We start from the raw sequence: 20,479 nt of genomic DNA, 5'->3' as shown, positions 1-20,479 counted from the left end.
ACTTATGCAAGCAGGCTACTGTGGCTTTATTCAAGCCTGTCTTTGGACTCACCTGCCATGGGTTCAAGCCCCATCCGTTCCCTGATGTTATTGCGATTTCGTGAGTCTGTCTTCTTTGAAACCAGACAGCAGGAAGGCTATAAACAAGTATTTATTACTAGGATGCATGGTGAGTATGTCTTTGAAATGACAGTCATCAACAGCAGAACCAGCAGGACCAGCAGGACCAGCAGGACCTGCAGGGTCTGTAGGAGCTACAGGACCTACAGGACCTAGTTACGTCACAACCGCAGAAGATAAAATATGTAAGAAATGCAGGAAAAGATTTTATGAGTTAAAGACGACTGAACAAGACAAATGAAAGACCTTAAAGAGAGAGAGAGAGAGAGAGAGAGAGAGAGAGAGAGAGAGAGAGAGAGAGAGAGAGAGAGAGAGAGAGAGAGAGAGAGAGAGAGCACAACACTATAGAAATATCGAAGCACAAGCTCAAGAGACACCAGAGCATATAACGAAGTGACAGGGCTGGCGACGTGACAGAGTTACAGCACCATGAAACACTTACAATACTCGTTAAGGGTAAGAAACACAAGACAACTGGAAACACAAAAACAAATGTAGTATCAGTATAAAAAAGAAAGATATTATATACGGATAGGCAGACCTAAACTACAGGCTCCTATCCCTGACTTAACATAGTATAGTGACTAAGAGAGTCTCTGATGAAGACTCACGAAATACTTAAAGAATGTATGATCAACCAGTGACCGACAACGGTTGTTCAGAGAAGAAAATTATGGCCTTGATAATCTGATATTTCTATAATATTATGACGGAAGTAAGACAGTAAAGGATACAGTAAATATTCAACACTACGCTTGGGTTTGGGTCCCATTACATCTGGCCATTATTGGCTAGGAGGCGGGGCCCAGGAGCTCCATCCCAATAACCACAATTCACCGAATATACACATACACATAATAATCAGTTCGCTGTGTATAACAGTTTACTTAATGCCATGTTAATGCGGAAAAAGAATGAACATTTTTCATTTATCTACGATAAATAATGTAGAGCAGGTACGACAAGACTATTAAACATCTCTGGTTGACCTTCATGCCACCCATCATGACTATCAACTAAGTAATACAATTTCTAACAGTTCGAACCCACAATTATTGCAACCCTAAATCATGCAGATAATGCTATAAAGAGTAAGTAGGAAAAATTCCAGTCTTCATTCCAGAACCAAGGCAGGCTGGTGGACCAAGGTTGGCGAGCCACTAATATATATAAACAAGCGGTCGGAGAGATTAAGTATTTCACGAGGACATTACTTCGTTACACTTCCTGAAAGTGAAAGCAAGGAGTGGCTACCTGGTGAATTAATATACACAGTGAATAAGTGTAAAATTGAGCAATGTATGAGCACTAATTATAACACCAGGATGTTGGCAGGACTCTCGCAGGAGTCCAGAAGGAGCCTTGTGTGATATAAAACTGTACCTACACCAGGATGTTGGCAGGACTCTCGCAAGAGTATAGAAGGAACTTTGTGTAATACAAACTGTACCTACATCAGGATGTTGGCAGGACTCTCGCAGGAGTCCAGAACGAACCTTGTGTGAGCTAAGAATGTAGCTACACCAGCATGCTTCATACAGTGGCTGAGGCAGGTGGCAACAGGTGGTGCTGATAAACACAACAGGTGGTGCTCTGCATCCAGCCAATAACATTCATAGAGCACTAAGGTGTTTGTTGTGTGGGAGTATGTATCAGAAGTCTTGCGTGGGAGTATGTACCAGAGGTCGTGCGTGGTGTTATGCATCAAAAGTCGTGTGTGGGGTTATGTATCAGAGGTCGTGCGTTGGGCTATGCATCAGAAGTCGTGTGTGGGGTTATGCATCAGAGGTCGTGCAAGGGAGTACGTATCAGGCCCTTACCTCCAGCTGTGCAAAATAAGGGGCGTCCCAGCAGTGCATGAACCACTGCTTTAGACAAGGGTTGAGAGGTGACATGCGCTCCATGATTTCAGGTCCTCTGAACAAAAACGGATCTTCTCTCACCTAGACACGGGGGTACAACTAAATATATATAAAACATTGCATTTATATTCAACATTAGACGTGGTGTTGGTTCATTGTTAAGTCTGTTTATGTCCCTGAGGAGTAGTGAACCACCACCACGCACATGTAGATCTCACTTTCACTGCTCGTACACATGATGGTGATGTTGTCATAGTAAGCTGGGGTGCCCCTGTGCTGTTACCTGTAGTAATCATGTAACATACATATGTAATTCCATCACTCCTCAAAACCATTCACACTGTACTTGTTGACAATGAGTATATACCTCGTCTGCATTCGTGTATCTCTGATAATGGTAGGCATGTGTAACACGTTCTCTGCTGTACATGTATGGTACACAATACCGACAAGATGAAGAATTAGACACATGAGCAACATCTGGGTATCTTTATCGTTAACGTTTCGCCATCCAGTGGCTTTATTAATACCAGTTCAAAGACACAATTGCTATTGATAAAGCCACTAGATGGCGAAACATCTACAATACAGTTACCCAAATGTTGCACGTGTGTCTAATTCTTTAAAACGTTCTGTGAATGAAAGGTTTATTATTGCAGTGTTTCGTTTTAGTCTCTGGTTCCAGACTTGTGGAACAACCGTGTATCGTCTCTTATTGACTAGTCTTATTATTGACTAGTCTTCACGTTCCTATTCTCTTTCTGGTTCTTGATGGGCTGTAGGTTGTACGTTCAAGGTCTCATGTCTCAGTTATTATATTTATTGTAATCTGTGACATACCCGTGATCGGTTTCCAGAGCTCTAAACTTACAGCCTGGCTTGTTTCGAGACTTCCCCGTTGTCTGATCAGATAGGTTGTTGCTGCCAAAGGCCCGTATGTCAACGTAGCCATCTAGATGGTCTTATCTTTTATAAGCGGTTATCGGCCGTGGTCATCGTGCCTCCGGCCTCTGACTAGAGACAGTTATAACATGATTCCTGAAGTTTACTGTCCACCAGTTGGGTGTTGTTGTGCATCTCATGTTCATTCTGTTTCTCTGTGTCTCCAGTAGATGGACACCTGTGGGTTGCCTCCTCTTCTCATGAACACATACAGTAGTAAAGAAAGCCACAGTACCGCGGCTGGAACACTACACAAATAACAAATAATATATATTTTACAGTACATTAATTTAGTTTACGGTAGCTTAGGTTGGGTTAAATAAACTTACAATAACTTCTAGATAACTGTAAATAAGTAAATCACAGATCCCAGCCGCAATACTTCTGGTAAAGAAATAGCCAACAAAATTAATATAGACAAATGGTTCAGAGAACCGACAGGATGACGAATTAGACATATATGCAACACTTGGGTATCTTTATTGTGTTGCACAAGTCTCTAATTCATTAAGAAAATTAATAAACGCTGAATTTTTAGCGGATGTATCTCTCATGGTGCGTGACTGAGCGCATGTAACACAAGTCTTGGGAATATACTACTCTGTACATCGCTGTCAAGGACCAGTTCTGGTCGCTTCAACACTGAATGAACATAGATACAGCGGCGGCCTGTACACCGGGTGACCGAGGTTGCAGCGGCGGCCTGTACACCGGGTGACCGAGGCTGCAGCGGCGGCCTGTACACCGGGTGACCGAGGCTGCAGCGGCGGCCTGTACACCGGGTGACCGAGGCTGCAGCGGCGGCCTGTACACCGGGTGACCGAGGCTGCAGCGGCGGCCTGTACGCTGAAGGGAACACACAAGGTTAAGCTTACTGTAATTGTGATGTGAATGCATCTCATTGTGGAATTCCGAAAGAAGTTACGACACAATGAGCGAATCATTCAACTAAACGACAATGTTTTTCACTAGCTGTTCTTTAAGGACTGTCTTACCCCAGAGAATGTTCATCTCTTGTGGAGAACATCTTATATACCCTCGCTGAGGCCAGAGTTCTCAGCTTTACGGGGGAAAGAATGCCAGTTTAATGTGAACGGTGCTTTTGTCAGCTTCATTGACAATGAGACATTTGCAAACTGATTATCGGGTGACGCCCAGATGAATGTTGGTGTGTATTAGATTGTCAGAGTCGTGTTTATAAATGTTACTGTGGAAACACTTATTTTATACATCGTCTCTGTCAACACAGACGCTCTGTGCGTAATGGAACATACTACTACTATTATTACTACTACTACTACTACTACTACTACTACTACTACTAATAATAATAATAATAATAATAATAATAATAATAATAATATGTTTCCACACGTAAGAATAGAGAATCACGGAGTTAATTTGACTGAGTCAGAAATTATAATGAATATCATATTATTATTATTATTATTATTATTATTATTAATAGGAATTTAAATAGGTTCAAGGAGGCTGTCAAGACTCCTCCACACAATGCTTTCATTAATAAATTTGACGAAGCGTTGAGAACGTTCATTAACCAACGAAGCGTTGAGAAAGTTCATTAACCAACGAACGGCAGTTAAGAAGCTTCAGTAATTACTGTGAGGTCACTTATGTCTTGTTACCAGTAAGCTTCCTGTAGTGCTCCTTGTTACCAGTAATCTTCCTGTAGTGCTCCTTGTTACCAGTAATCTTCCTGCAGTGCTCCTTGTTACCGGTAATCTTCCTGCAGTGCTCCTTGTTACCAGTAATCTTCCTGCAGTGCTCCTTGTTACCAGTAATCTTCCTGCAGTGCTCCTTGTTACCAGTAAACTTCCTGCAGTGCTCCTTGTTACCAGTAAACTTCCTGCAGTGCTCCTTGTTACCAGTAAACTTCCTGCAGTGCTCCTCGTGTACTAACTGTTCTGTCTCGCTCCAGTCACACGGCAGTTTCCAGCACGTGTCATCTTATCTTAGAGATGTGTCAGTTTTTTCCCTGACGAATACACAGACAACTATTGTTAAATTTAACACCTGAAGAGAAGAGGGCCTATATATATATATATATATATATATATATATATATATATATATATATATATATATATATATATATATATATATATATATACACGGACATGTTATAAAATAATAAGGATGTGAAAGTAGTACTTTCCCTTGTACTTGTACGTAGTGTGCAGTGCAGCCAGTCTGACGGGTTATCTCTCTATGTGACTAAGGAATTTTTACTCCTTAACGGAGTTTTAGCAGTCTGTGTTGAACATTGTTGTCATTCATTGTCAGAGTTATGTCAGAGGCTTGTAAATGACACTTGTAAGTTCCGGAAGACAGACTTGAAGAGGAGTTGCTCGGACTAGCTGTTAGTTTCTGTCCTAGTATTTTTCGTTCACTTATTAGTTTCTAGTTTCGCAGTCTGTTCTTTCCACTAGTTAGCAGCGAGAATGGAATGAAAGAGAGGAAGGGAAAGAAACGATTGTGAAAAGACAGAAAGATAATGAGTGATATATGATGAAACGAAATGTAACTACATTTGCAAGAATTAGATCAAGCATGGAAACTAAAGCTGGGATTTAACTATATGTTCCCCAAATTCCATGAGAATAAGGTATTTCAGAGCATTGATTATGAAATACGAAATTTTGTACCACATATTCCACAATCAATTCCCAATATACTGTTTTCTAGCATATTCCCACATGAACTACAGACCTTTTTCCTTCTAGCCATTCTGACTGTAGGATTCCTGCTTGTTTTATATGCTATTTCGTGTGGGTTTAGGGCTGGGGAGGTGGGTGGGTGGGTCTATATTGTATGCTCGTTTGCAACTGACATGCTCAAGAGATGGTATAGCTGCAGTCGACCTGTAGTCATCTCTGTTTCCTCCTGCTGAGTAGTTAAGAGTCACTAGTCACTAGGGATTCTGTTAGGATATCCAGTTACTGGGGCTGTCAGCAGTGCTAACATGCTCAACCTTTCCTAAAACCTTTACCAAAACTCTTCATAGTTCCAAGTGTCAGCTCGACACAACGTCTCCAACCTTTCCAAAATGTCAAAATACAAATTAAGTCCCCCTGACATACCGTACCTGAGAGATTCTTCACGGTGCTTGTACTCCTGGCAAAATAGCTGTAACACCATTTAGGTCACTGCACTTTCTCCTAGATTCAAGTGCCTTATTCTACAATGTGTGGGTCGGTCAGGGTAGCGTGGGAGAATTATTAAAATACTGACAATTATGTGGCCAACAGGGTAGTTTGCTTGAATGGGAGAACAATTTTGAAATTATTTCAGAATGTCGGTGGAGAATGTTACTGTGATCATTGTGGCCGGTATTGTGATGATCTCCTGGTGTTAGATGTGTCGTCTTGACTAAGATCATCGTGGCCGGTTTTGTGATGATCTGGTGTTAGTTGTGTTGTCATGACTAAGATCATTGTGGTCGATATTGTGATGATCTGGTGTTAGTTGTGTTGTCGTGACTAAGATCATTGTGGTCGATATTGTGATGATCTGGTGTTAGTTGTGTTGTCGTGACTAAGATCATTGTGGTCGATATTGTGATGATCTGGTGTTAGTTGTGTTGTCGTGACTAAGATCATTGTGGTCGATATTGTGATGATCTGGTGTTAGTTGTGTTGTCGTGACTAAGATCATTGTGGCCGGTATTGTGATGATCTGGTGTTAGTTGTGTTGTCGTGACTAAGATCATTGTGGCCGGTATTGTGATGATCTGGTGTTAGTTGTGTTGTCGTGACTAAGATCATTGTGGCCGGTATTGTGATGATCTGGTGTTAGTTGTATTGTCGTGACTAAGATCATTGTGGCCGGTATTGTGATGATCTGGTGTTAGTTGTGTTGTCGTGACTAAGATCATTGTGGTCGATATTGTGATGATCTGGTGTTAGTTGTGTTGTCGTGACTAAGATCATTGTGGTCGATATTGTGATGATCTGGTGTTAGTTGTGTTGTCGTGACTAAGATCATTGTGGTCGATATTGTGATGATCTGGTGTTAGTTGTGTTGTCGTGACTAAGATCATTGTGGTCGATATTGTGATGATCTGGTGTTAGTTGTGTTGTCGTGACTAAGATCATTGTGGTCGATATTGTGATGATCTGGTGTTAGTTGTGTTGTCGTGACTAAGATCATTGTGGTCGATATTGTGATGATCTGGTGTTAGTTGTGTTGTCGTGACTAAGATCATTGTGGCCGGTATTGTGATGATCTGGTGTTAGTTGTGTTGTCGTGACTAAGATCATTGTGGCCGGTATTGTGATGATCTGGTGTTAGTTGTGTTGTCGTGACTAAGATCATTGTGGCCGGTATTGTGATGATCTGGTGTTAGTTGTGTTGTCGTGACTAAGATCATTGTGGCCGGTATTGTGATGATCTGGTGTTAGTTGTGTTGTCGTGACTAAGATCATTGTGGTCGATATTGTGATGATCTGGTGTTAGTTGTGTTGTCGTGACTAAGATCATTGTGGTCGATATTGTGATGATCTGGTGTTAGTTGTGTTGTCGTGACTAAGATCATTGTGGTCGATATTGTGATGATCTGGTGTTAGTTGTGTTGTCGTGACTAAGATCATTGTGGTCGATATTGTGATGATCTGGTGTTAGTTGTGTTGTCGTGACTAAGATCATTGTGGTCGATATTGTGATGATCTGGTGTTAGTTGTGTTGTCGTGACTAAGATCATTGTGGTCGATATTGTGATGATCTGGTGTTAGTTGTGTTGTCGTGACTAAGATCATTGTGGTCGATATTGTGATGATCTGGTGTTAGTTGTGTTGTCGTGACTAAGATCATTGTGGTCGATATTGTGATGATCTGGTGTTAGTTGTGTTGTCATGACTAAGATCATTGTGGTCGATATTGTGATGATCTGGTGTTAGTTGTGTTGTCATGACTAAGATCATTGTGGTCGATATTGTGATGATCTGGTGTTAGTTGTGTTGTCGTGACTAAGATCATTGTGGTCGATATTGTGATGATCTGGTGTTAGTTGTGTTGTCATGACTAAGATCATTGTGGTCGATATTGTGATGATCTGGTGTTAGTTGTGTTGTCATGAGTAAGATCATTGTGGTCGATATTGTGATGATCTGGTGTTAGTTGTGTTGTCGTGACTAAGATCATTGTGGTCGATATTGTGATGATCTGGTGTTAGTTGTGTTGTCGTGACTAAGATCATTGTGGTCGATATTGTGATGATCTGGTGTTAGTTGTGTTGTCGTGACTAAGATCATTGTGGTCGATATTGTGATGATCTGGTGTTAGTTGTGTTGTCGTGACTAAGATCATTGTGGCCGGTATTGTGATGATCTGGTGTTAGTTGTGTTGTCGTGACTAAGATCATTGTGGCCGGTATTGTGATGATCTGGTGTTAGTTGTGTTGTCGTGACTAAGATCATTGTGGCCGGTATTGTGATGATCTGGTGTTAGTTGTATTGTCGTGACTAAGATCATTGTGGCCGGTATTGTGATGATCTGGTGTTAGTTGTGTTGTCGTGACTAAGATCATTGTGGTCGATATTGTGATGATCTGGTGTTAGTTGTGTTGTCGTGACTAAGATCATTGTGGTCGATATTGTGATGATCTGGTGTTAGTTGTGTTGTCGTGACTAAGATCATTGTGGTCGATATTGTGATGATCTGGTGTTAGTTGTGTTGTCGTGACTAAGATCATTGTGGTCGATATTGTGATGATCTGGTGTTAGTTGTGTTGTCGTGACTAAGATCATTGTGGTCGATATTGTGATGATCTGGTGTTAGTTGTGTTGTCGTGACTAAGATCATTGTGGTCGATATTGTGATGATCTGGTGTTAGTTGTGTTGTCGTGACTAAGATCATTGTGGCCGGTATTGTGATGATCTGGTGTTAGTTGTGTTGTCGTGACTAAGATCATTGTGGCCGGTATTGTGATGATCTGGTGTTAGTTGTGTTGTCGTGACTAAGATCATTGTGGCCGGTATTGTGATGATCTGGTGTTAGTTGTGTTGTCGTGACTAAGATCATTGTGGCCGGTATTGTGATGATCTGGTGTTAGTTGTGTTGTCGTGACTAAGATCATTGTGGTCGATATTGTGATGATCTGGTGTTAGTTGTGTTGTCGTGACTAAGATCATTGTGGTCGATATTGTGATGATCTGGTGTTAGTTGTGTTGTCGTGACTAAGATCATTGTGGTCGATATTGTGATGATCTGGTGTTAGTTGTGTTGTCGTGACTAAGATCATTGTGGTCGATATTGTGATGATCTGGTGTTAGTTGTGTTGTCGTGACTAAGATCATTGTGGTCGATATTGTGATGATCTGGTGTTAGTTGTGTTGTCGTGACTAAGATCATTGTGGTCGATATTGTGATGATCTGGTGTTAGTTGTGTTGTCGTGACTAAGATCATTGTGGTCGATATTGTGATGATCTGGTGTTAGTTGTGTTGTCGTGACTAAGATCATTGTGGTCGATATTGTGATGATCTGGTGTTAGTTGTGTTGTCATGACTAAGATCATTGTGGTCGATATTGTGATGATCTGGTGTTAGTTGTGTTGTCATGACTAAGATCATTGTGGTCGATATTGTGATGATCTGGTGTTAGTTGTGTTGTCGTGACTAAGATCATTGTGGTCGATATTGTGATGATCTGGTGTTAGTTGTGTTGTCATGACTAAGATCATTGTGGTCGATATTGTGATGATCTGGTGTTAGTTGTGTTGTCATGAGTAAGATCATTGTGGTCGATATTGTGATGATCTGGTGTTAGTTGTGTTGTCGTGACTAAGATCATTGTGGTCGATATTGTGATGATCTGGTGTTAGTTGTGTTGTCGTGACTAAGATCATTGTGGTCGATATTGTGATGATCTGGTGTTAGTTGTGTTGTCATTACTAAGATCATTGTGGTCGATATTGTGATGATCTGGTGTTAGTTGTGTTGTCGTGACTAAGATTATTGTGGTCGATATTGTGATGATCTGGTGTTAGTTGTGTTGTCGTGACTAAGATCTGCCTGAGCACCATCTTGTTGTCGTACCTATCACTTTCTTTTTTTTTTCTCAATATCTGCTCCTCTATATGTAGCTGTTGTTTCGCCTCGTGTCAGGGCATTGTCCAGAATAATTCTTACCACTGGTTGTTTCCTATTATTCACTTTCACTCACTATGGTCCAGGATCATCATCACTTTCACTATGGTCCAGGGTCACCATCACTTTCACTATGGTCCAGGGACACCATCACTTTCACTATGATCCAGGGACACCATCACTTTTACTCACTGTGTTCCAGAGTCACCATCACTCTCACTATGGTTTAGCGCCACCATCACTTTCACTCACTATAGTTCAGGGTCACCATCACTCTCACCATGGACCATTAATAAAACCCGGGTGTGATTTCTGGGCAGGGCGAGACATATGGGTAAGCCGTCTTGCACCTAAACTCCTATAACTTAAAGTAAATAGGTACCTGGTCGTTGGTTCCTATTTAGCTTAAAGCAAATAGGTACCTGGTTGTTGGCTCCTATTTAGCTTAAAGCAAATAGGTGCCTGGCTGTTGGTTCCTATTTAGCTTAAAGCAAACAGGTACCTGGTTGTTGGTTCCTATTTAGCTTAAAGCAAATAGGTGCCTGGCTGTTGGTTCCTAGTTAGCTTAAAGCAAGTAGGTACCTGGTTGGGTGGCGTCCTGGGCACGGTCAGATACTTCGATTATAGGACTTTAATTAGCCAAGGACTTTCTGTACTCACACTGTTCCATCATCATCATGTACTCAGATAACTCCAGTGTTAGTTCCAAGTGTTAGTTGAAAGTGTTAGTTCTGCTAACAATGGTGAAGAAAACTTACACGTTTCTGAGAAAACTTTTTTGGGGACAACATTTAACTCTGTGTAAACACGACAGAGATGTAAACAGAGAAGGAAACAGTGCCCCAGTGAAAGCTTGTGTTGCAACTTGTACCTTTCATTCAATATCCCCGAAGTAGCAGATAAATGGCTTAGAGAACCGACAGGTTTCTAAATTAGATACATGTGGAAGGAACACTTGGGTGTCTTTATTGTGGCAACGTTTCGCCACACAATGGCCCCATTAGTCAAATACAAAGAAGAATGGTGAAGATCAGAAGGAGTTTGTGGCTGAAGGATTCATTACCTCAACCTCCTCCTGATCTTCACAATCCTTCTTTGTATGGACTGATGAAGCCACTGTGTGGCGAAACGTTTCCTTAATAAAGATACCCAAGTATTGCACATGTGTCTAATTTATCAACTCTAGCTGTTCAGTTTTTTCACCCTAGACTCTCCTTAACCGCTGTTTCTTTCTTGCAGGATTGTTTGCGGCGTCTCTAACAACTGCTCAGGAAAACGCCACAGTCTCTGGGGATACGTCGGAGGGGGCAGCGGAACCCGTGGAGGAGAAACCCAAGCTGACGGGGAACCCTCAGATCGACTACATTCACGACCCCAACCTGCCCCACGAGCTCCTGGGCTACGACCTCAGCACCTACCCCTTCTACAAGAGGCTACCCAAGGATCTGCTCGACCCCAAGTTTAACTTCACCTGCGACAACCGCCATGATGGTTTCTACGCATCTATCCCTCACAAGTGTCAGGTATGTTGCGCATGCTCTTCCGTCTTCCTGTGTATGAAATACTCACACCCCTCAGTGTGAGCTCAGACTGACACCAGCGACTCAGTCTTGCAGGAGCACGTATCACTGACCCTGTGTACAGTACCCTCCCTAGTGGCGCTCCTGACTCACACTATCTGGACCTACTCTTCTTGACTCCTCCTCCTCCTCCTCCTCCTCCTCCTCCTCCTCTTCTTTCTTCTTTTTTTTTCTTCTTCTTCTTCTTCTTCTTCTTCTTCTTCTTCTTCTTCTTCTTCTTCTTCTTCTTCTTCATTTATTATTATTATTATTATTATTATTATTATTATTATTATTATTATTATTATTATTATTATTTATGTTCATAATATTACTATATTCATGGAAAGCGCAAAGCCCGCACGAGTCGTTTAGCTCGATTATATTCGCTGTAATATGAGTCGGTACACAGGTTCGTTACTCACAAACTGAATAACAGAGAAGTGTATTCATGTTTATGTGAGCGAGGAATGGAGTCAGCACCAGCGCGAGTGTGTCCTGATACAGGAAGAAGGCAACATTTGAGAATCTTTATTGTGGAAACGTTTCTTCAGCCAGTGGCTTCCTCCATCCAGTACAGAGAAGAGAGATGGAACATTAGGAGGAGTTTAAGGCAATCAGTCCCTTTATTTTGGGAGCTTGGAGTCTAGCACGTGAAGCGGCACGGTGGGTCATCTCATCTGAGTAAATCTATAGACATGCAAAACAGGCCACTTGGGGATGGAAATCTTTCGCTCTAGATCTTTCGCACTCTTGTGCGTCTTCAGGAGCTGTGCAATGTAGCAATACTAGCAACAGATAGGAGGAGAAATTCCCTGAGGTGAGACAGGAGTGTATCAGCGGCCGCCACTGATAGGCTCCTGCCTCACCTTAGAGAATTTCTCCTATCTGTTGCTAGTGTTGCAGCACTTCATAGCTCCTGACGACGCACAAGAGAGTGAAAGACCTAGAGCTAAAGATTCCCATTCCCTACATGCCTTGTTCTGCATTGTTAAGATCACCTGTTTACGACTGGTATCTGCAGACATATTTCTGTGGGCACATTTGCTACATAGATTTCGGTACATTTTTGCTGTTCAAAGAAGCCAGTTGTGCTTTGGCTAAGACTGGAACAAGTGTACATAGTTTACTTGTTCCTAGTAGTAACAAGTGCTTGAAGGATAACATAGCTAACAAGTGGTACACAGCCATCCATCTGAGTTTTGACAACAGCCCCATGGTGGATGAATCTTATTGTAGTCAGCTGGCCCAGTGGCTAACGAGTCGGTGTGGAGTTTAACTACTCTCTGACCGCGGGTTCAAGCCCCACCCGTGGTATGGTTTGTTTGCAGTCGTGTCACTAAGATTTCGTGAGTCAGTGCCATGTTGTCTGTGATCAAGAGGGAAGGCAAGGTACACACACACAGCCAGCACTGTGTACAGTATGTGGGCCACTCGTGCTATTCTATGTACTTTTAGCGAAGTCTCATGTAGGTTGAAATTCCTTAATAGTAAATGTCTCTGTTGCTGTTGCTGTTATTGTTGTTGTTGTTGTTGTTTGTTGTTGTTGTTGTTGTTGTTGTTGTTGTTGTTGTTGTTGTTGTTGTTGTTGTTGTTGTTGTTGTATGTCATATGGTCTATGTGGTTTTCTTTCCAAATATCGAGTGAGCTGAAATTTTTAGGTTTATTCATTTCTCGTGTTGTCATTTTGAAAGTCCTCTAGCTCCCGGCCCTTCCCACACCTGTTGCTTCCAGCTCGACCACTACTGATTGCTGCTCTAAGATCTTTACCCGAGTTGTCTTAATAATAATAATAATAATAATAATAATAATAATAATAATAATTATTATTATTATTATTATTATTATTAAATTTAAGGGGAAGCACTAAACCCGCAGGGGTCATACACTCCCTGTTATTGGTTAGCATCTGGTTGGTGGTTTTGAGACCAGGATTACAAGATAGTGGTGCCTCGATGCCGATGAAGGGCTCTTGATCAGATGAACTGGAGCTACCTCACCCCCCCGTCCTTCCTTCCTTCCTCGTCTCGAATCTCACTGTCTTCCATAGGCGCTGTATTACCCCTACGAGTTTAGCGTTGCCTCCAGTAATAATAATAATAATAATAATAATAATAATAATAATAATAATAATAATAATAATAATGTATAAAAACAATAAAAATAGCTACCAGTGTATTAGAGCGGACACACGAGGCTTGGTCCCAGTCTAGGCCTCCCGGTATATGTCTTGGTCAAGCAGGTTTTTGGTACTGGCCGCGCGAAGACCAACGTATGCATCACAGCCTGGCTGATCAGCATGGGACTTGAGGACTTGAAGATCCCGCTGGAAGACATGTAGGGATCTGTTGGTAGTAGTCCCCCTTTCCCCACCGGGTTGCTGGGCTAGTCACTGACTGATGTTCTCTCTCCTTGTGTTACTTAATTAGTCACTGACTGATGATGTTCTCTCCTTGTGCTACTTAAGTAGTCAGCGGTCAGTTTTTTCTTCACTTTCTCCCACAACTTTCTAACTTCTCACAAAGTACTCCACGTTTCTCAAATCTTGTTCTACCCGACATAAATTTTGTTAATTGATTCCGTTTGATCTCACTACTCAAACCTCCCACTGATCCTAAAACTCTCCCACTGATCCTGGAATTCTCCCACAAAGGTTCAAAACCTTCCACTGATCCTAAAACTCTCCCACTTATCCTGGAATTCTCCCACAAAGGTTCCAAACCTTCCACGGATCCTAAAACTCTGAAGAGATCTTAAAAAAATCCCCCCCCCCAATAGATCCCCATAGATCCACGGAGCTGGACATTATCCCACAGTTCTTAAAAGTCTCCCACATAATCTACAACTTCCCACCTCCCGTAGATCAGAAAATTACTCCCCTTGTAGTTTCGGTAATTCTTCATAATATTTTCGTATGTTCTAAAATAGATTATCTTTTCTAGCTGAATTCTCTGTTTCAAATTTCTTCTTGTAATCCAAGAGTCCGATTCCCAGGCTGGCGAGGCATGCGTCCTAAGCCCTTACGATCAGGTGCCTATTTACTGCTTGGTGAGCGGGAAGAGGTTTTAGTCACTTAGCTGTAAATAGGTACCAGGGCTTCAGTCAGATGCTGGTGGCATCCTGTGGGCTGGAAACGAAGCAAGGTAGAAAAAAAATCTTGTGTAAAAATGGGAGATAAACCCACGTTAAAAGTTAATTAACTTTTAGTTGTCACTGAATGTACTCGCGTGATGACGACATGTTGTGTCTCTCGACCCACACGCTAGAAAAAATCTTGTAATGTAACTACGTTCCACTCAGGATAGAGTTTCCAGATTCGATGACTTCATAATCTCCCATCCTGAGCAAAACATAGGTCCTATAGAAGCGTGTTCTGCATGTTGCGTCTCTAAACTCCGTTTTCACAGAATTTCTTGTTCCCTGAGACTTGCAATCCTCTCAGTCACGTATATAGCTCTCGTAACTCTAGTGATCCCAGATGACTCGCATCCAGTCCTCCAAACATTCTTCAAGTTCTCAAAATATTCTTGCAGTCCTTAAATTTGATAATAATAATAATAATAATAATAATAATAATAATAATAATAATAATAATAATAATAATAATAAATCATAAAGGAAGGGGTAGGCCCCCATAATTGTTAGCCCCGGGGTCCATGACTAAATCCGGTCCTGACATTATCCCTTACAACATTCTCTTATCCCTTACATCATTTCCCCAGTCTTTACAACATTCCACAGACATTATAACATTTTCTCATCTCAACTTTTCAAACTTTACCTACCTTACTCCCCCCATCCCCCCTCTACCCTTTCGCTGTCAACACTCTTCCCCGCAGTCTCCCTTATTCTATATCCTAAGACTTGTCTTGCGTTGTTTATCAGTACGAGTACAGATGGATAGTTCTTAGTACTCACAGCATCTCAGGATCCATCTCTTTAAACCAGTCCTTTAACAAGACACATCATCTCGTTCTCCCTTAAGTGTATCACAACTGCCACTTACCTGTTCGTCTTTCCCAATTGTACAACTGCCACTTACCTGTTCGTCTTCCTCAGGTGTACCACAACTGCCTCTTCGGTGTACGCTACGACTTCCTGTGCGCCAACTACACCGTCTTCGACCAAAAGAACTTCATCTGCCACTACGTGAGCGAGGTGGACTGCGAGAACTCAGAGAAACACTACGACAGGTAACACTCCCTCCAGCCTAACTTTAATAGGTGATGAATGCAAATGTTTATAATTGTGTAAATTTATTAATACTTACACATTTTTTTTGTATTTTCTGCTAATATATATACTTATGTGGTGTTTTCACTCACAGCTTTAAGACACTTGGAATTGTGTGTCAATTCTAAGTGAGTGTGGTCTCTTGTGCTGACCAGTCTCCTGACCCACAAATCTCTTACAGAAATGACGAGCTGTATGAGACGACAACCACTACGACCTCGACGACCCCTGCTCCTCAGATCATCTACGTAGACAGGCCTCGGCCACGCCCACTCGGAGGTCAAGGGAGGATTCGCAATAACCGTCCTAACCGTCCCAACCGTCCGCGTCCCTTCAGCGGCAAGCGTCGCACCACCACTACAACCACACCCTCCCCGGACTACGACTATTATGATTACTATGATAACTATGACCAGTACTATGATTATTACAATGATGAGACTACGACTACAACTACGACTACTACGAAGAGACCACCGCGTCGTCGTCGTCCCAACAGACCAAGGCAAGGTGGTCAGCAAGGTGGCGAAGAGAGGTTTGGAGGTGGATTCAACCAGAGGAACCGCAAGAGGCCCAGGTTCCCTGAAAACGAAGAATTTAGTGACCCCCGATCCTCACGTCTACAGCAGGGTAACGCCCCTAGAGAGCAGTTCTTCGACGATGCTCCAGTGGATGAATTCCTTCAGGATGCAGCAACAGGCCAAAGAAATCGCCCTAATAGACCCGGCCCTAAGTCAGGCCCAAGGAGAAAGAAGCCTTCAACTACTACCAGCACTACCACCACTACTGAGGCGTCTCCAGATTACTATGATTATTATGACTATGGTGATGAAGGGGCATCACCGACGACTACGACGACTACTACCGCTGCCCCAGATCGTCGTGCACGCCCATCTTTCACCCCAAGTAGGTCTAGCGGCTCAAGGGTACGCCCAAACACTGGTGTTACGACTACAGAGTTTCCTGGAGACGACTACACAGAACGTGGCTTTAGACCCACTGGCCGTATTAACTCTAACAGACAGCCAGCCGTCATTAACCGCCGCTTGTCTCAGGCAGACCAGACCCAAGACAACGTCCCTGAGGCGTCCACTTTACAGGAGCGTCAGCGCCCCCAGCCCGCGGGACCAGTCTTCCCTAGACGGAGAAACCCAACAGTACCAGAAGCGGATATCATAGCGGAGGAAGAACCTTTAGCAGCTGAGTTAGAACCTTTAGCATCCGAGTTAGAACCTTTGGAAGACACTGCCACAGAAGCCACCAGGGTGAGAGCAAGGGTGAGGGTGCGTCCCACCAGGCAGGGACGTGAGGCATCCCTTGCAGGAGGTGCGATAGACCAGTCTCCAGCCCACAGCGATTATTAACACTATGTATTTATTGTGTACAGTCACTACCTTCTTGTTTTTGTATATTAGTTTTATTGTTTATATTGATAAATCTTTTAATTAACCAAACCAATGTATGTCTTAATTCTTCCTTTCCACCAATGAAGGACCGGAAACAACAACGATGTTTCTCCTACTTTTTCAGAAGAATAAATATGAAACATTACAGTGTCAAATTAATCCAAATTAAGACGAAAATTTACCATCCAGATTTCACTGAGAACATTGTGACCATTGCAGTCAGATTTACATTGTTTATTGATAATGAAAGTATGTTTACATTGTATCTTTACATTGTATGTTTACATTGTAAGAAAGCTTTCGTAGTTCCTTATTTAACAGTGTTCTTGTTTCTTGAGCAAATAGGGATAAATAACCCATGCACGTTTAGCGCTTCCTTGTGAACAATAATAGCTACAATAATAATAATAATAATTATTATTATTATTGTTATTTTGATTATTTTTGTTCGAAAACGTACTTCTGTACGGTACTACGAAATCATTAACAGAAAAGGTGTAGTCTCGTTTAAGCAGGAAATGCTAGTTACCTGCTGGGTGATTTGTTCACCTGGTGAGCAGTGTACCTGGAGGAGAGGGCAGTTGTAGCTCAGTGGAGTGTGTCAGTGTAGGCTGTGTGTGGGCAGTGACCAGGGTTGGGTAGACGTGAAGTTCAACAGTGAAATTGTAAGCGTGAAGAAATGCGAGGAAAGGATCGGGACGATGTGTGAGTTAGAGAAGTGAAGCAGTGAACGTTGTGAGGAAGGTAAGAGATGTGTTATTTTACAGTGAAATGTGGTAGTGAAGGTTGTCTGGGCAGTGATAAATAGGTAAAATTGGTCAGTTAGCAAGAACTCATTTAAAATTAAGTCCTTTCTAAAAATTTCTCTTATACATTTAAAGATGTATTTTTTCACTTATGTTAATGTAAATATTAATAATTTTGTACCAAAAGAACCTTAGAAAACTTACCTAACCTTATTATAACAAGCGCAATTTAATTTAGCCTAATCCAGCTAAATATATTTTAGATAAGTCTACAATAATTTAATAATAAGCAAAAAAAATGAAGTACATTTTTATCGTTAGGAACAGAATGATTTTTTTGCGAAATTATTGCATACACAAATTTTTGCTTGCCTTATTCGTCAAGAAGAAAGTTGCTGTTTAAGCCAAAATCGCAAGTTTTACCTATTCAGCACGACATATATATGCAAAACAATCACAGACAGGCGATCTTAACAGTGCAAGACAAGCCACATGGGGTGGAAATCTTTAGCTCAAGTACTTTCACACTTCTTAGTGCGTCATCAGGAGCTGTGCAATGTTGCAAGGGCAGCAACAGGAGAAATAGGGTAAGTTTTGTCAGAGTATGTTAATGCGGTGGGACCAGCCAATATATGACTGAGGGAGAAAGACCCAGCGGAATGCCAACCACACACCGCCCCACGCCATATGGGGGGGTAGGCCACACAGTTTGTGGATAGCATGAGGTAAAATAACTAGGAGACCGTTAACAGCCATCCTTAAGCTTCTAACCGCTGGGAACAGGTCATGTGACGTAAGAAGTTAAATTATAATGTAACTAACGTGAACAATCTTCTAACTAATGAAATAGGGAAAAAAAACTCGTTTTGTCAACTGATAATACCCGATGTAAACCATACCATGGGTGGGGTTAGAACCCGCGATCACAGTCACCTGATGTCCCAGAACGTTCTGGAATCTTCAGGAAATACTGTGTCATTTAATATGCCTGTGTGATCTCTCCTATTCAGGTTTTTCTTTCTTATAATAACCAGGCAATTCCTGAGTTTTTCTTTTTAATACCACTGTTATCATTATCATTATATTACTGACAACTTAATTCAGTAAATCACTAAACTAGTTTCAATCGCCCTTTTGCAGTCAACTATGTGTACCTTGTACCGCTGTACCCTGACGGGTTACGACCTCAAATAGGTCACTGCCTGTCCTTTGGTCTATTCTAGGATGGTCGTACATGTTCACCCATACCTAAATGAACTCTCATGACTACTTCCTTACTACTGATGTTATATTACTCATGTTGTAGTCTGTATTGCAACACCACGTAGAGCATCTGTAACATTACGTCACCTTTATATAGTAGTACCTGAGCGGGTTATAACGACGGTCATGGCAGACCTAACCTGTTAGATAACGATGTTCGTGACTGACCTAGCAAGATGTTATATATTATATGGACGTTCATGACGAACATACCATGATCATATTGCAGACTCTGGTCGAACATAACCGGAAGATCACGAGACACCCTGACATAATGGGCAGTCATGTGCTTTTGTATAACATTGTTTTAAGACTGTGCACAACATACTCCACTAAATATGCTATAGTCTGTATTTCCTGAATATTCTAGAAAGTTCTGGGACATCAGGTATTACCTGTTGACAAAATGAAGGCATTTATTCCGTCTATGAATACACGACAAATTGACACAGGTTACACTCTGCTTCTGACTCTCGTCTCGGCAGGTCATAGCAGCTCTCCTTACTTGCACAGTCTCCCTACGATCCCCGTTGGGGAGGGGAACCTCTACCATCTCCACGATGCCACATCGTGTGAGAATTAAGCCCAAGTCTGCTGTCGTCCAGGACACCACGAAGCTCGAGCTTGCAACCTCACTCAACACTTGTCTTCACGCCAAGTTCTCCAAGATTACTTCACTGAAAGAAGCTTTCTCGATGATGCTGAAGCTGACAAAGTGCTTACACCTACTGCCATGAAGACCTTAGAAGTCCGCGGCTTTACTATCTCCACGTCACTATACATGCTTGCAAAACGTTCAGTGTTCATGAAACGTCTTGAGAGGCTAATCACGAACATGTCCATCGAGGAAATTACGTCATCACTTGAAGACCTCAACACTTGGGCCAAGATTGACTCTGTTGTGAAGATCCCCAACGCTTCCTCGATGCTAAAGGTTACATTCCTGGACGTTACCATGGCAACCAGAGCACTGTCTGAAGGCCTGGCCATCTCTTATTACTACATCAACCCTCGACAGATTGAGCCTGAACGATTCACGTACATAACACCTTGTTGGACATGTTACTCGTACAGTCACTCTACTGCCGACTGCCACGTGAAGAATAAGAAGATATGTTCCACCTGTGGGTCTGCAGGTCACGATTTTCGTTCTTGCACTTCCACTGCTGCTCCCACTTGCATCAACTGTAAGAGTGATCACCATACTCTTGCAGCCAAATGTCCAGTACGCAAGGATATCGT

At 42.1% G+C, this 20,479-nt stretch overlaps 1 protein-coding gene across 1 annotated transcript in view; it reads left to right on the top strand.

The window, feature by feature from the left end:
* LOC128689161 (uncharacterized) overlaps positions 1-17,276 on the top strand; it is a 159,629-nt gene extending 142,353 nt beyond the window's left edge. Inside the window, exons 3-5 of the mRNA XM_053777300.2 lie at positions 11,270-11,553; positions 15,649-15,782; positions 16,004-17,276. Of these exons, the coding sequence (XP_053633275.1) occupies positions 11,270-11,553; positions 15,649-15,782; positions 16,004-17,186 (1,601 nt within the window). The 3' untranslated portion in view covers positions 17,187-17,276. The remainder of the gene's footprint in view (positions 1-11,269; positions 11,554-15,648; positions 15,783-16,003) is intronic.
* Positions 17,277-20,479: the final 3,203 nt, after the last annotated feature.

This window comes from Cherax quadricarinatus, chromosome 21 (genome assembly GCF_038502225.1).
Source record: "Cherax quadricarinatus isolate ZL_2023a chromosome 21, ASM3850222v1, whole genome shotgun sequence".
NCBI lineage: Eukaryota > Metazoa > Arthropoda > Malacostraca > Decapoda > Parastacidae > Cherax > Cherax quadricarinatus.
Note: the sequence above shows the minus strand (reverse complement) of the source record. Positions and strands in the feature narration are given on the sequence as shown.